General features: G+C 46.0%; 1 protein-coding gene across 1 annotated transcript in view; it reads left to right on the top strand.

Annotated features, from left to right (window-relative positions):
* The window catches only part of LOC130332322 (protein sel-1 homolog 3-like), a gene marked incomplete at its 3' end in the record, with an annotated part of 117,463 nt that overhangs the window by 66,208 nt on the left and 33,802 nt on the right, over window positions 1-17,453 (top strand). Inside the window, exons 8-13 of the mRNA XM_056553739.1 lie at window positions 3,727-3,859; window positions 4,149-4,269; window positions 4,368-4,511; window positions 12,151-12,356; window positions 12,448-12,627; window positions 14,270-14,389. Coding sequence (XP_056409714.1) covers window positions 3,727-3,859; window positions 4,149-4,269; window positions 4,368-4,511; window positions 12,151-12,356; window positions 12,448-12,627; window positions 14,270-14,389 — 904 coding nt within the window. The remainder of the gene's footprint in view (window positions 1-3,726; window positions 3,860-4,148; window positions 4,270-4,367; window positions 4,512-12,150; window positions 12,357-12,447; window positions 12,628-14,269; window positions 14,390-17,453) is intronic.

The raw sequence follows: 17,453 nt of genomic DNA, 5'->3' as shown, positions 1-17,453 counted from the left end.
TCCTCTATACTTATAAGTGTCCTCTATACTTATCTGTGTCCTCTATACTTATCTGTGTCCTCCATACTTATCAGTGTCCTCCATACTTATCAGTGTCCTCCTCCATAATTATCAGTGTCCTCCATATTTATCAGTGTCCTCCATACTTATCAGTGTCCTCCTCCATAATTATCAGTGTCCTCCATACTTATCAGTGTCCTCCATACTTATCAGTGTCCTCTATACTTTTCAGTGTCCTCCATATTTATCAGTGTCCTCCATACTTATCAGTGTCCTTCACCATACTTATCAGTGTCCTCTATACTTATCAGTGTCCTCTATACTTATCAGTGTCCCCTATACTTATCAGTGTCCACCACACTTATCAGTGTCCTCCTCCATACTTATCAGTGTCCTCCATACTTATCAGTGTCCTCTATACTTATCAGTGTCCTCCTCCATACTTATCAGTGTCCTCCATACTTATCAGTGTCCTCCATACTTATCAGTGTCCTCCACCATACTTATCAGTGTCCTCCTCCATATTTATCAGTGTCCTCCTCCATACTTATCAGTGTCCTCTATACTTATCAGTGTCCTCCATACTTATCAGTGTCCTCTTTACTTTTCAGTGTCCTCTATATTTATCAGTGTCCTCCATACTTATCAGTGTCCTCCACCATACTTATCAGTGTCCTCCACCATACTTATCAGTGTCCTCTATACTTATCAGTGTCCTCTATACTTATCAGTGTCCCCTATACTTATCAGTGTCCTCCATACTTATCAGTGTCCTCCATACTTATCAGTGTCCTCTATACTTATCAGTGTCCTCCATACTTATCAGTGTCCTCTATACTTATCAGTGTCCTCTATACTTATCAGTGTCCTCTATACTTATCAGTGTCCTCCATACTTATCAGTGTCCTCCTCCATACTTATCAGTGTCCTCTATACTTATCAGTGTCCTCTATACTTATCAGTGTCCTCCATACTTATCAGTGTCCTCCTCCATACTTATCAGTGTCCTCCACCATACTTATCAGTGTCCTCTATACTTATCAGTGTCCTCTATACTTATCAGTGTCCTCTATACTTATCAGTGTCCTCTATACTTATCAATGTCCTCTATACTTATCAGTGTCCTCTATACTTATAAGTGTCCTCTATACTTATAAGTGTCCTCTATACTTATCTGTGTCCTCCATACTTATCAGTGTCCTCCATACTTATCAGTGTCCTCTATACTTATCAGTGTCCTCCTCCATACTTATCAGTGTCCTCCTCCATATTTATCAGTGTCCTCCTCCATATTTATCAGTGTCCTCTATACTTATCAGTGTCCTCTATACTTATCAGTGTCCTCTATACTTATCAGTGTCCTCTATACTTATCAGTGTCCTCCATACTTATCAGTGTCCTCCTCCATACTTATCAGTGTCCTCTATACTTATCAGTGTCCTCTATACTTATCAGTGTCCTCCATACTTATCAGTGTCCTCCTCCATACTTATCAGTGTCCTCCACCATACTTATCAGTGTCCTCTATACTTATCAGTGTCCTCTATACTTATCAGTGTCCTCTATACTTATCAGTGTCCTCCATATTTATCAGTGTCCTCCTCCATACTTATCAGTGTCCTCTATACTTATCAGTGTCCTCTATACTTATCAGTGTCCTCCATACTTATCAGTGTCCTCCTCCATACTTATCAGTGTCCTCCACCATACTTATCAGTGTCCTCTATACTTATCAGTGTCCTCTATACTTATCAGTGTCCTCTATACTTATCAGTGTCCTCTATACTTATCAGTGTCCTCTATACTTATCAATGTCCTCTATACTTATCAGTGTCCTCTATACTTATAAGTGTCCTCTATACTTATAAGTGTCCTCTATACTTATCTGTGTCCTCTATACTTATCTGTGTCCTCCATACTTATCAGTGTCCTCCATACTTATCAGTGTCCTCCTCCATAATTATCAGTGTCCTCCATATTTATCAGTGTCCTCCATACTTATCAGTGTCCTCCTCCATAATTATCAGTGTCCTCCATACTTATCAGTGTCCTCCATACTTATCAGTGTCCTCTATACTTTTCAGTGTCCTCCATATTTATCAGTGTCCTCCATACTTATCAGTGTCCTCCACCATACTTATCAGTGTCCTCTATACTTATCAGTGTCCTCTATACTTATCAGTGTCCCCTATACTTATCAGTGTCCACCACACTTATCAGTGTCCTCCTCCATACTTATCAGTGTCCTCCATACTTATCAGTGTCCTCTATACTTATCAGTGTCCTCCTCCATACTTATCAGTGTCCTCCATACTTATCAGTGTCCTCCATACTTATCAGTGTCCTCCACCATACTTATCAGTGTCCTCCTCCATATTTATCAGTGTCCTCCTCCATACTTATCAGTGTCCTCTATACTTATCAGTGTCCTCCATACTTATCAGTGTCCTCTATACTTTTCAGTGTCCTCTATATTTATCAGTGTCCTCCATACTTATCAGTGTCCTCCACCATACTTATCAGTGTCCTCCACCATACTTATCAGTGTCCTCTATACTTATCAGTGTCCTCTATACTTATCAGTGTCCCCTATACTTATCAGTGTCCTCCTCCATACTTATCAGTGTCCTCCATACTTATCAGTGTCCTCTATACTTATCAGTGTCCTCCATACTTATCAGTGTCCTCTATACTTATCAGTGTCCTCTATACTTATCAGTGTCCTCTATACTTATCAGTGTCCTCCATACTTATCAGTGTCCTCCTCCATACTTATCAGTGTCCTCTATACTTATCAGTGTCCTCTATACTTATCAGTGTCCTCCATACTTATCAGTGTCCTCCTCCATACTTATCAGTGTCCTCCACCATACTTATCAGTGTCCTCTATACTTATCAGTGTCCTCTATACTTATCAGTGTCCTCTATACTTATCAGTGTCCTCTATACTTATCAATGTCCTCTATACTTATCAGTGTCCTCTATACTTATAAGTGTCCTCTATACTTATAAGTGTCCTCTATACTTATCTGTGTCCTCCATACTTATCAGTGTCCTCCATACTTATCAGTGTCCTCCATACTTATCAGTGTCCTCCTCCATACTTATCAGTGTCCTCCTCCATATTTATCAGTGTCCTCCTCCATATTTATCAGTGTCCTCTATACTTATCAGTGTCCTCTATACTTATCAGTGTCCTCTATACTTATCAGTGTCCTCTATACTTATCAGTGTCCTCCATACTTATCAGTGTCCTCCTCCATACTTATCAGTGTCCTCTATACTTATCAGTGTCCTCTATACTTATCAGTGTCCTCCATACTTATCAGTGTCCTCCTCCATACTTATCAGTGTCCTCCACCATACTTATCAGTGTCCTCTATACTTATCAGTGTCCTCTATACTTATCAGTGTCCTCTATACTTATCAGTGTCCTCTATACTTATCAGTGTCCTCCTCCATACTTATCAGTGTCCTCCTCCATATTTATCAGTGTCCTCTATACTTATCAGTGTCCTCCTCCATACGTATCAGTGTCCTCCTCCATACGTATCAGTGTCCTCCTCCATACTTATCAGTGTCCTCCACCATACTTATCAGTGTCCTCCATACTTATCAGTGTTCGTCCTCTCACTTCTTTTAAGGCCCTTTGTATTGCTTACATTACTGACCAGACCCTCCAGTCACATCCAGAGCTGCACTTAGTGTCCCCATTGTTCCCCTCAGATTTCTGGATGCGGTTTTGCTCTCGGACACGGACGGACTTTTCTATTTGGGCGGCTCAAAATATGTGCAGGGGATGAGCGGATTCTACGGGCCGAGCGTTCACTACAGGAATCGGATTGTGCCCGTGTACATGGTAAAGTTGTTATCCCTGGGACCATTGTAGTCCATGTTATGGCTTCTACCGCCATCTGATATCACCTCAGAGGTCTGTGACATTTCACTGGTCTCATGTCTATACGTTTAATCCCAACGTCATATCACATGACCACACTAATCTGTAAACAACGTGCAGACATGTGACCTGATGAGATTTAAGGGTAACACATTTTGGGGGCTCGTCCGGGATGGGTTACTCTACACTGGGTTCCACGATAGGGATCCATGTACCAATAGTTTTTGTGCCTTGATCTTTTCTTCCTCAGACCCCTCCTCCCCGGCTGGTAGATGGTATAGACCTCCCCCAGTGGTCCCAGAAGTGTCAGGACTTTCAGCAGGAATGTTCCCAGAGGTTCCTACATTTTCTATCTCAGAAGACACTGACAGGTATGAACGTGGCTCTACACGTGGCCTCGTCCACTGACCTCTATGTTACAGCTCCTCATACTGTATCCCCCCCCCCCCCCCCTCATTTTGCACCACAGGAACCTGCGCGGACATCTACCATCAGTACCAGGCCGGCTATGGTCCCGGGTCCTCCAGGCCGCAGTGCTCCACATGGGACTCCCCTCCGCTCCCTCACAGAGTCCTTATCACCAGACTGCTGAGGAGGAGGGCGAACAGGGCGGGTGAGATACTGATCGGGGGTACAGGGAGGAGCCATTGTGCATTATAGTACAGCTACACACCTCATAATGGCAGTATGAAGGGAACCCAAAAATGCTCATCGAGCAATACAGTATAATGTAATATTATAGTGTAGTATAGTATTGTGTATTATAGTGTAGTATAGTATTGTGTATTATAGTGTAGTATAGTATTGTGTATTATAGTGTAGTATATTATTGTGTATTATAGTGTAGTATAGTATTGTGTATAATTGTGTAGTATAGTATTGTGTATTATAGTGTAATATAGTATTATGTATAATTGTGTAGTATATTATTGTGTATAATTATGTAGTATAGTATTGTGTATTATAGTGTAGTATAGTATTGTGTATTATAGCGTAGTATAGTATTGTGTATTATAGTGTAGTATAGTATTGTGTATTATAGTGTAGTATAGTATTGTGTATTATAGTGTAGTATAGTATTGTGTATTATAGTGTAGTATAGTATTGTGTATTATAGTGTAGTATAGTTGTCACGATGCCGGCTGGCAGGTAGTGGACCCTCTGTGCCAGAGAGGGATTGGCGTGGACCGTGCTAGTGGACCGGTTCTAAGCCACTACTGGTTTTCACCAGAGCCCGCCGCAAAGCGGGATGGTCTTGCTGCGGCGGTAGTGACCAGGTCGTATCCACTAGCAACGGCTCACCTCTCTGGCTGCTGAAGATAGGCGCGGTACAAGGGAGTAGGCAGAAGCAAGGTCGGACGTAGCAGAAGGTCGGGGCAGGCAGCAAGGATCGTAGTCAGGGGCAACGGCAGAAGGTCTGGAAACACAGGCAAGGAACACACAAGGAACGCTTTCACTGGCACTAAGGCAACAAGATCCGGCAAGGGAGTGCAAGGGAAGTGAGGTAATATAGGGAAGTGCACAGGTGAAAACCCTAATTGGAACCACTGCGCCAATCAGCGGCGCAGTGGCCCTTTAAATCGCAGAGACCCGGCGCGCGCGCGCCCTAGGGAGCGGGGCCGCGCGCGCCGGGACAGAACAGACGGGGAGCGAGTCAGGTAGGGGAGCCGGGGTGCGCATCGCGAGCGGGCGCTACCCGCATCGCGAATCGCATCCCGGCTGGCAGCAGGATCGCAGCGCCCCGGGTCAGAGGACGTGACCGGAGCGCTGCAGCGGAGGGAGTGAAGCGAGCGCTCCGGGGAGGAGCGGGGACCCGGAGCGCTCGGCGTAACAGTACCCCCCCCCTTGGGTCTCCCCCTCTTCTTGGAGCCTGAGAACCTGAGGAGCAGACTTTTGTCAAGGATGTTGTCCTCAGGTTCCCAGGATCTCTCTTCAGGACCACAACCCTCCCAGTCTACTAAAAAAAAATTTTTCCCTCTGACCTTTTTGGCAGCCAAAATTTCCTTGACCGAGAAGACGTCCGAGGAGCCGGAAACAGGAGTGGGAGGAACAGATTTGGGAGAAAAACGGTTGAGGATGAGTGGTTTGAGAAGAGAGACGTGAAAGGCATTAGGGATACGAAGAGAAGGAGGAAGAAGAAGTTTATAAGAGACAGGATTAATTTGACACAAAATTTTGAAAGGACCAAGATAGCGTGGTCCCAACTTGTAGCTAGGGACACGGAAGCGGACATATTTAGCGGAGAGCCATACCTTGTCTCCAGGGGAAAAAACGGGGGGAGCTCTTCTTTTCTTATCCGCGAACCTCTTCATGCGTGAAGAAGCCTGTAAGAGAGAATTTTGGGTCTCTCTCCATATAATGGAAAGGTCACGAGAAATTTCATCCACAGCGGGCAGACCAGAGGGCAAGGGGGTAGGGAGGGGGGGAAGAGGGTGACGGCCGTACACCACGAAAAATGGGGATTTGGAGGAAGATTCAGAGACCCTGAAGTTATACGAGAATTCGGCCCATGGAAGGAGATCTGCCCAGTCATCCTGGCGGGAGGAAACAAAATGTCGCAAATAATCACCCAGGATCTGGTTAATTCTTTCTACTTGTCCATTGGACTGGGGATGATATGCAGAGGAAAAATTTAATTTAATCTTGAGTTGTTTACAGAGAGCTCTCCAGAATTTAGACACGAATTGGACCCCTCTATCCGAGACAATCTGCGTAGGCAACCCGTGAAGACGAAAAATGTGTACAAAAAATTGTTTAGCCAACTGAGGCGCAGAAGGAAGACCAGGAAGAGGGATGAAATGTGCCATTTTGGAGAATCGATCAACGACCACCCAAATAACGGTGTTGCCACGGGAAGGGGGTAAATCAGTAATAAAATCCATACCAATCAGAGACCAAGGCTGTTCGGGGACAGGCAGAGGATGAAGAAAACCAGCGGGCTTCTGGCGAGGAGTTTTATCCCGGGCACAGATAGTGCAGGCTCGCACAAAGTCCCCAACATCTGTCTCCAGAGTCGGCCACCAATAGAAGCGGGAGATGAGTTGCACAGATTTCTTGATGCCCGCATGACCTGCGAGATGGGAGGAGTGACCCCATTTGAGGATTCCGAGGCGTTGGCGTGGAGAAACAAAGGTCTTTCCTGGAGGAGTCTGCCTGATGGAGGCAGGAGAAGTGGAGATCAGGCAGTCAGGTGGAATGATGTGTTGCGGAGGGAGATCAACTTCTGAGGCATCCGAGGAACGAGAGAGAGCATCGGCCCTAATGTTCTTATCGGCAGGACGAAAGTGAATCTCAAAATTAAATCGGGCAAAGAACAGAGACCACCGGGCCTGGCGAGGATTCAGCCGTTGGGCCGACTGGAGGTAGGAGAGGTTCTTGTGGTCGGTGTAGATAATAACAGGAAATCTTGATCCCTCCAGCAGATGCCTCCATTCCTCAAGTGCTAATTTAATGGCTAGAAGCTCTCGATCCCCGATGGAGTAGTTCCTCTCCGCTGGAGAGAAGGTCCTAGAGAAAAAACCACAAGTGACAGCATGCCCGGAAGAATTTTTTTGTAGAAGAACAGCTCCAGCTCCTACTGAGGAGGCATCAACCTCCAATAGGAAGGGTTTGGAAGGGTCAGGTCTGGAGAGCACGGGAGCCGAAGAAAAGGCAGACTTGAGTCGTTTAAAGGAGTCTTCTGCTTGAGGAGGCCAGGACTTGGGATCAGCATTTTTTTTGGTTAAAGCCACGATAGGAGCCACAATGGTAGAAAAATGTGGAATAAATTGCCTGTAATAATTGGCGAACCCCAAAAAGCGTTGGATAGCACGGAGTCCGGAGGGGCGTGGCCAATTTAAGACGGCAGAGAGTTTGTCTGGATCCATCTGTAGTCCCTGGCCAGAGACCAAATATCCTAGAAAAGGAAGAGATTGGCATTCAAACAGACATTTCTCAATTTTGGCATAGAGTTGGTTGTCACGAAGTCTCTGAAGAACCATACGGACATGCTGGCGGTGTTCTTCTAGATTGGCAGAAAAAATTAGGATATCGTCCAGATATACCACAACACAGGAGTATAACAGATCACGAAAAATTTCATTGACAAAGTCTTGGAAGACGGCAGGGGCATTGCACAGTCCAAAGGGCATGACCAGATACTCAAAGTGTCCATCTCTGGTGTTAAATGCCGTTTTCCACTCGTCCCCCTCTCTGATGCGGATGAGGTTATAGGCGCCTCTTAAGTCCAATTTAGTGAAGATGTGGGCACCTTGGAGGCGATCAAAGAGTTCAGAGATGAGGGGTAAGGGGTAGCGGTTCTTAACCGTGATTTTATTAAGACCGCGGTAGTCAATGCAAGGACGTAGGGAGCCATCTTTTTTGGACACAAAGAAAAATCCGGCTCCGGCAGGAGAGGAGGATTTACGGATAAAGCCCTTTTTTAGATTCTCCTGGACGTATTCGGACATGGCAAGAGTCTCTGGGGCAGAGAGAGGATAAATTCTGCCCCGGGGTGGAGTAGTACCCGGGAGGAGGTCGATAGGGCAATCATAAGGCCTGTGAGGAGGTAGAGTCTCAGCTTGTTTTTTGCAGAAAACATCCGCGAAGTCCATATAGGCCTTAGGGAGACCGGTTACTGGAGGAACCACAGAGTTACGGCAAGGGTTACTGGGAACCGGTTTTAGACAGTTCTTGGAACAAGAGGACCCCCAACTCTTGATCTCCCCAGTGGACCAATCCAGGGTTGGGGAATGAAGTTGAAGCCAGGGAAGTCCAAGGAGAATCTCCGAGGTGCAATTGGGGAGGACCAAAAGTTCAATCCTCTCATGATGAGATCCGATGCTCATAAGAAGGGGCTCCGTGCGGAAACGTATGGTACAGTCCAATCTTTCATTATTTACACAATTGATGTAGAGGGGTCTGGCGAGACTGGTCACTGGGATGTTGAACCTGTTGACGAGAGAGGCCAAAATAAAATTTCCTGCAGATCCAGAGTCCAAGAAGGCCACTGTAGAGAAGGAGAAGGCAGAGGCAGACATCCGCACAGGCACAGTAAGACGTGGAGAAGCAGAGTAGACATCAAGGACTGTCTCACCTTTGTGCGGAGTCAGCGTACGTCTTTCCAGGCGGGGAGGACGGATAGGACAATCCCTCAGGAAGTGTTCGGTACTAGCACAGTACAGGCAGAGGTTCTCCATACGGCGTCGTGTCCTCTCTTGAGGTGTCAGGCGAGACCGGTCGACCTGCATAGCCTCCACGGCGGGAGGCACAGGAACAGATTGCAGGGGACCAGAGGAGAGAGGAGCCGAGGAGACGAAACGCCTCGTGCGAACAGAGTCCATATCTTGGCGGAGTTCCTGACGCCTTTCAGAAAAACGCATGTCAATGCGAGTGGCTAGGTGAATAAGTTCATGTAGATTAGCAGGAATTTCTCGTGCGGCCAGAACATCTTTAATGTTGCTGGATAGGCCTTTTTTGAAGGTCGCGCAGAGGGCCTCATTATTCCAGGACAATTCTGAAGCAAGTGTACGGAATTGTACGGCATACTCGCCAACGGAAGAATTACCCTGGACCAGGTTCAACAGGGCAGTCTCAGCAGAAGAGGCTCGGGCAGGTTCCTCAAAGACACTTCGGATTTCCGAGAAGAAGGAGTGTACTGAGGCAGTGACGGGGTCATTGCGGTCCCAGAGCGGTGTGGCCCATGACAGGGCTTTTCCGGACAGAAGACTGACTACGAAAGCCACCTTAGACCTTTCAGTGGGAAACAGGTCCGACATCATCTCCAGATGCAGGGAACATTGGGAAAGAAAGCCACGGCAGAACTTAGAGTCCCCATCAAATTTATCCGGCAAGGATAAGCGTATCCCAGGAGCGGCCACTCGCTGCGGAGGAGGTGCAGGAGCTGGCGGAGGAGATGACTGCTGAAGCTGTGGTAGCAACTGTTGTAGCATAACGGTCAGTTGAGACAGCTGTTGGCCTTGTTGCGCTATCTGTTGTGACTGCTGGGCGACCACCGTGGTGAGGTCAGCGACAACTGGCAGAGGAACTTCAGCGGGATCCATGGCCGGATCTACTGTCACGATGCCGGCTGGCAGGTAGTGGACCCTCTGTGCCAGAGAGGGATTGGCGTGGACCGTGCTAGTGGACCGGTTCTAAGCCACTACTGGTTTTCACCAGAGCCCGCCGCAAAGCGGGATGGTCTTGCTGCGGCGGTAGTGACCAGGTCGTATCCACTAGCAACGGCTCACCTCTCTGGCTGCTGAAGATAGGCGCGGTACAAGGGAGTAGGCAGAAGCAAGGTCGGACGTAGCAGAAGGTCGGGGCAGGCAGCAAGGATCGTAGTCAGGGGCAACGGCAGAAGGTCTGGAAACACAGGCAAGGAACACACAAGGAACGCTTTCACTGGCACTAAGGCAACAAGATCCGGCAAGGGAGTGCAAGGGAAGTGAGGTGATATAGGGAAGTGCACAGGTGAAAACCCTAATTGGAACCACTGCGCCAATCAGCGGCGCAGTGGCCCTTTAAATCGCAGAGACCCGGCGCGCGCGCGCCCTAGGGAGCGGGGCCGCGCACGCCGGGACAGAACAGACGGGGAGCGAGTCAGGTAGGGGAGCCGGGGTGCGCATCGCGAGCGGGCGCTACCCGCATCGCGAATCGCATCCCGGCTGGCAGCAGGATCGCAGCGCCCCGGGTCAGAGGACGTGACCGGAGCGCTGCAGCGGAGGGAGTGAAGCGAGCGCTCCGGGGAGGAGCGGGGACCCGGAGCGCTCGGCGTAACAATAGTATTGTGCATTATAGTGTAATATAGTATTGTGTATAATTGTGTAGTATATTATTGTGTATAATTGTGTAGTATATTATTGTGCATTATAGTGTAATATAGTATTGTGTATAATTGTGTAGTATATTATTGTGCATTATAGTGTAATATAGTATTGTGTATAATTGTGTAGTATATTATTGTGCATTATAGTGTAATATAGTATTGTGTATAATTGTGTAGTATATTATTGTGCATTATAGTGTAATATAGTATTGTGTATAATTGTGTAGTATATTATTGTGTATTATAGTGTAGTATAGTATTGTGCATTATAGTGTAATATAGTATTGTGTATAATTGTGTAGCATATTATTGTGCATTATAGTTTTGTATAGTATTGTGTATTATACTGTAGTATAGTATTGTGTATGCACTTTGTATTATAGTGAAGTATAGTGTATTGTGCATTGTATTATAGTGTAGTATAGTGTTGAGTATTATAGTATAGTGTAGTATAGTGTATTATAGTGTTGTATAGTGTAGTGTAGTATAGAATTGTGTATTGTAGTGTAGTGTAGTATAGTATAATGTTGTACAGTGTAGTATAGTATTGTGTATTACTGTGTTTCATAGTATTGTGTAGTATAGTATTGTGTAGTATAGTGTATTATAGTGTAGTATAGTATTGTGTATTACAGGGTTTCATAGTATTGTATAGTATTGTGTATAGTGTAGTGTAGTATTGTGTAGTGTAGTATATTCCCTTATAGTGTAGTATAGTTTATTATAGTGTAGTATAGGATAGTGTATTAATGTAGTATAGTATTGTGTATTATAGTGTAGTATAGTACTATGTATTGTGTATTAAAGTGTAGTGTAGTATAGAATTGTGTAGTATAGTGTAAGGTGGTATAGTGTAGTATAGGAGTGTGTATTATAGTGTTGTGTATTATAGTATTGTGCATTATAGTGTTGTAAGGTATAGTGTAGTATAGTATTATGTATTATAATGTAGTATAGTATAGTGTAGTGTTGTGTATTATAGTGTTGCATAGTTTATTACAGTGTATTATAGTGTAGTATAGTATTGTGTAGTATAATCTAGTATAGTGTAGTGTTGTGTATTATAGTGTTGCATAGTTTATTACAGTGTATTATAGTGTAGTGTAGGATAGTATTGTGTAGTATAATCTAGTATAGTGTAGTGTTGTGTATTATAGTGTTGTATAGTGTAGTATAGTATTGTGTATTATAGTGTAGTATAGTATTGTGTAGTATAGTATTGTGTATTACAGTGTAGTATAGTATTGTGTAGTATAATGTAGTATAGTGTTGTGTATTATAGTGTTGCATAGTGTAGTATAGACTTGTTGAGTATAGTGTAGTATAGTATTGTGTATTATAGTGTAGTATAGTCTAGTATAGTGCAGTGTTGTGTATTATAGTGTTGCATAGTGTAGTATAGACTTGTACAGTATAGTGTATGAATCCCTTGATGTACCTCTTACAGGTCATGTGACCTTTGATCGTGAGCTCTTCGGACGAGCCCTGCACAGAATCTTCCTGCGGAGGGTCCTGGCTGCTGATGGTTTCTCCAGGCTCAGACGTTCTCTTCCCCTCCTCCTCCAGGCCGGGTGTCTGGGCCATCACCCTGCGCTGTACACGGCGGCCGTCCTGCACCAGACAGGCCTGGGGGTGAAGAAGGACACAACTAAGGTACAGTACACAGCCCACGGTCTCATATAGTGTATGACGGTAAAGATGGCCGCTCCTGTGATCACCACATGTCATGTGACCTTCTCCTCAGGCCCTGAAGTTTGTCCTCATTGCTGCCCAGAACGATGAGCGTCTCTCCCAGCTGTCCTTGGGGCACAAGCATCACCTGGGGGTGGACGGGTACCCACTGGACTACGACCTGTCCTATGGATATTACTCCAATATCGCTCGCCAGACCATGGACGACCGCCTGCAGCCCAACAAGCACCAGGTGCGGTATTATACACCCCAAAAGGAAGAGTATAGAAAATTATATAAGTAAAATAAGTAAAAACATTACTCAGGGTTCACCAGCCAATACCGATACAAAGAGGCGAACCGCATAAACATAACAGCAAAACTATATAGTCCACCTGAAACCAGCACCGCCTAAACCAACGCCAGACTATATATACTATATACTATATAACATAACCAACTAAACCTCCCCCACAATCCATCACATCACAATAAACCATTAGGGTCTTACTAATATATAATACACAACACAAACCAATAATAACGGAACTAGAATACAAATTATAATAAACATATCAAACATGTTATAGTAACCAAACTAATCAACCTATTCAGTATATATACACACCAAAATATACATTAAAATATACATGCATACATAGACATACATACACACACGTCAATATCCCACATACCGACATGTCGGCACTTACAAAAAGGAATTCCTAAGCTACACAACAATGACTTATAGGTGTAGCTAGGACACGGGTAACGGGACACTGCAAACTCCCCCTCTTACTAGTGGTATTACCTGCTGGGGTTCCCCTTTCACCATTCAGGGCTAAAACGTCCTTTTAGTTGGTAGAAAGGGAATGTAGGTTAGGGCACTGCTCTAGTTTGTGTAGCCGTGTAATAGCAGCAGATCAATGTCTTCATTCTCTGAAGACGGGCGTATACTGTACAGCAGTGGTCTCCAACCTGCGGGCCTCCAGATGTTGCAAAACTACAACTCCCAGCATGCCCGGACAGCCAACGGCTGTCCGGGCATGCTGGGAGTTGTAGCTTTGCAACATCTGGCGGTCCGCAGGTTGGAGACCACTGCTCTACAGGCTCTACAGGCTTTTAAAGGGGTATTCCGGTGGAAAACTTTATTTTTTTTTAAATCAACTGGTGTCAGAAAATTAAACAGATTTGTAAATTACTTCTATTAAAAAAAAATCTTAATCCTTCCAGTACTTATTAGCTGCTGAATACTACAGAGGATTTTTTTTCTTTTTGGAACACAGAGCTCTCTGCTGACATCTCTGTCCATTTTAAGAACTGTCCAGAGTAGGAAGAAAATCCCTATAGAAAACAATATGCTGCTCTGGACAGTTCCCAAAATGGACAGAGGTGTCAGCAGAGAGCACTGTGCCCGTGATGTCAGCAGAGAGCTCTGTGTTCCAAAAAGAAAATAATTTCTTATGTAGTATTCAGCAGCTAATAAGTACTGGAAGGAATAAGATTTTTTTAATAGAAGTAATTTACAAATCTGTTTAACTTTCTGGCACCAGTTGATTTAAAAAAAAAAAAAAAAAAAAAGTTTTCCACCGGAGTACCCCTTTAAATGTTTATATAATACATATAGGACCATAGTCTTTCTAAGTTCCAATGGAGGCTCACCTGGGTAGAGGATGTTGGACTAGGGAACTCTTCCCTTAGCCCTTTCAGATGCTTCTACATAGAAGCCTAGCTGTGGAGTGTGTCATGTGACCAATGATCCTCTCATCTGATACGGGATATGCAAATATTTAACCCTTAGATGTCTGCTATACCACACACAATCCTGTATTGGAATGCTGCCTGTATAGTATATAACAATGTATTGTCCCCCCCCCCCCCCCCCCCCCCCCCAGACGTTTGTGGAGCTGGTCCGCCTGACAGACGAAGAAGTTCTGAAGCAGCAGACGAAGGAAAACGACGACCTCTTCATGTGGCTGAGGTTCCAGGCCAGACAAGGGGTGTCGTCAGCTCAGGTGAGGATGTGTGATCAGTTTATATATATACAGATAGAACAGTATTAGGATGCAGTTTCCGTATCAGGGATTAGTGTCTGGATCCTGACAGGCGGATGCGTTGCGATGTCACCGAGGGTGATTTATGGGATGGGACGGGTGGACCTGGCAGCTGGCTGTATACTTAAAGGATGTTTGTGTATGTAATTATTATAATGGATGAGTCTGGCTGGTGGAGCGCCAGACAGGTAACACGTGTATAGCAACACACCTGACAGGTAACACGCGTATAGCAGCACACCTGACAGGTAACACGCGTATAGCAGCACACTGACAGGTAACACGCGTATAGCAGCACACTGACAGGTAACACACGTATAGCAGCACACTGACAGGTAACACACGTATAGCAGCACACACCTGACAGGTAACACGCGTATAGCAGCACACCTGACAGGTAACACGCGTATAGCAGCACACCTGACAGGTAACACGCGTATAGCAGCACACACCTGACAGGTAACACACGTATAGCAGCACACCTGACAGGTAACACACGTATAGCAGCACACCTGACAGGTAACACGGTTATAGCAGCACACCTGACAGGTAACACGTGTATAGCAGCACACTGACAGGTAACACACGTATAGCAGCACACCTGACAGGTAACACGCGTATAACAGCACACCTGACAGGTAACACGCGTATAGCAGTACACCTGACAGGTAACACGCGTATAGCAGCACACCTGACAGGTAACACGCGTATAGCAGCACACCTGACAGGTAACACGCGTATTGCAGCACACCTGACAGGTAACACGCGTATAGCAGCACACTGACAGGTAACACGCGTATAGCAGCACACTGACAGGTAACACGTGTATAGCAGCACACCTGACAGGTAACACGCGTATAGCAGCACACTGACAGGTAACACGCGTATAGCAGCACACTGACAGGTAACACGCGTATAGCAGTACACCTGACAGGTAACACGCGTATAGCAGTACACCTGACAGGTAACACGGTTATAGCAGTACACCTGACAGCTAACACGCGTATAACAGCACACTGACAGGTAACACACGTATAGCAGCACACCTGACAGGTAACACGGTTATAGCAGTACACTGACAGGTAACACGTGTATAGCAGCACACTGACAGGTAACACACGTATAGCAGCACACCTGACAGGTAACACGCGTATAACAGCACACCTGACAGGTAACACGCGTATAGCAGTACACCTGACAGGTAACACGCGTATAGCAGCACACCTGACAGGTAACACGCGTATAGCAGCACACCTGACAGGTAACACGCGTATAGCAGCACACCTGACAGGTAACACGCGTATAGCAGCACACCTGAAAGGTAACACGCGTATAGCAGCACACTGACAGGTAACACACGTATAGCAGCACACCTGACAGGTAACACGGTTATAGCAGTACACTGACAGGTAACACGTGTATAGCAGCACACTGACAGGTAACACACGTATAGCAGCACACCTGACAGGTAACAGGCGTATAACAGCACACCTGACAGGTAACACGCGTATAGCAGTACACCTGACAGGTAACACGCGTATAGCAGCACACCTGACAGGTAACACGCGTATAGCAGCACACCTGACAGGTAACACGCGTATAGCAGCACACCTGACAGGTAACACGCGTATAGCAGCACACCTGACAGGTAACACGCGTATAGCAGCACACTGACAGGTAACAAGCGTATAGCAGTGCACACTGACAGGTAACACGCGTATAGCAGCACACTGACAGGTAACACGCGTATAGCAGCACACTGACAGGTAATACGTGTATAGCAGCACACTGACAGGTAACATGCGTATAGCAGCACACCTGACAGGTAACACGCGTATAGCAGTACACCTGACAGGTAACACGCGTATAGCAGCACACCTGACAGGTAACACGCGTATAGCAGCACACCTGACAGGTAACACGCGTATAGCAGCACACCTGACAGGTAACACGCATATAGCAGCACACTGACAGGTAACACGCGTATAGCAGTGCACACTGACAGGTAACACGCGTATAGCAGCACACTGACAGGTAACACGCGTATAGCAGCACACTGACAGGTAACACGCGTATAGCAGCACACTGACAGGTAACACGCGTATAGCAGTGCACACTGACAGGTAACACGCGTATAGCAGCACACTGACAGGTAACACGCGTATAGCAGCACACCTGACAGGTAACACGCGTATAGCAGCACACTGACAGGTAACACGTGTATAGCAGCACACCTGACAGGTAACACGCGTATAGCAGCACACTGACAGGTAACACACGTATAGCAGCACACCTGACAGGTAACATGCGTATAGCAGCACACTGACAGGTAACACGCGTATAGCAGTAAACCTGACAGGTAACACACGTATAGCAGTACACCTGACAGGTAACACGCGTATAGCAGCACACTGACAGGCAACACGCGTATAGCAGCACACTGACAGGTAACAAGCATATGGTGGTGCACACTGACAGGTAACACACGTAAAGCAGCACACCTGACAGGTAACACGCGTATAGCAGCACACCTGACAGGTAACACGCGTATAGCAGCACACCTGACAGGTAACACGCGTATAGCAGCACACTGACAGGTAACACGCGTATAGCAGCACACCGACAGGTAACACGCGTATAGCAGTGCACACTGACAGGTAACACGCGTATAGCAGCACACTGACAGGTAACATGCGTATAGCAGCACACCTGACAGGTAACACGCGTATAGCAGCACACTGACAGGTAACACGCGTATAGCAGTACACCTGACAGGTAACACGCATATGGTGGTGCACACTGACAGGTAACACGCGTATAGCAGCACACCTGACAGGTAACACGCATATAGCAGCACACTGACAGGTAACACGCGTATAGCAGCACACCTGACAGGTAACACGCGTATAGCAGTGCACACTGACAGGTAACACGCGTATAGCAGCACACCTGACAGGTAACACGCGTATAGCAGCACACCTGACAGGTAACACGCGTATAGCAGCACACCTGACAGGTAACACGC

Source organism: Hyla sarda, unplaced genomic scaffold, assembly GCF_029499605.1.
Source record: "Hyla sarda isolate aHylSar1 unplaced genomic scaffold, aHylSar1.hap1 scaffold_375, whole genome shotgun sequence".
Taxonomy (NCBI): Eukaryota; Metazoa; Chordata; class Amphibia; order Anura; family Hylidae; genus Hyla; species Hyla sarda.
This window is presented reverse-complemented; position numbering and strand designations above follow the sequence as displayed.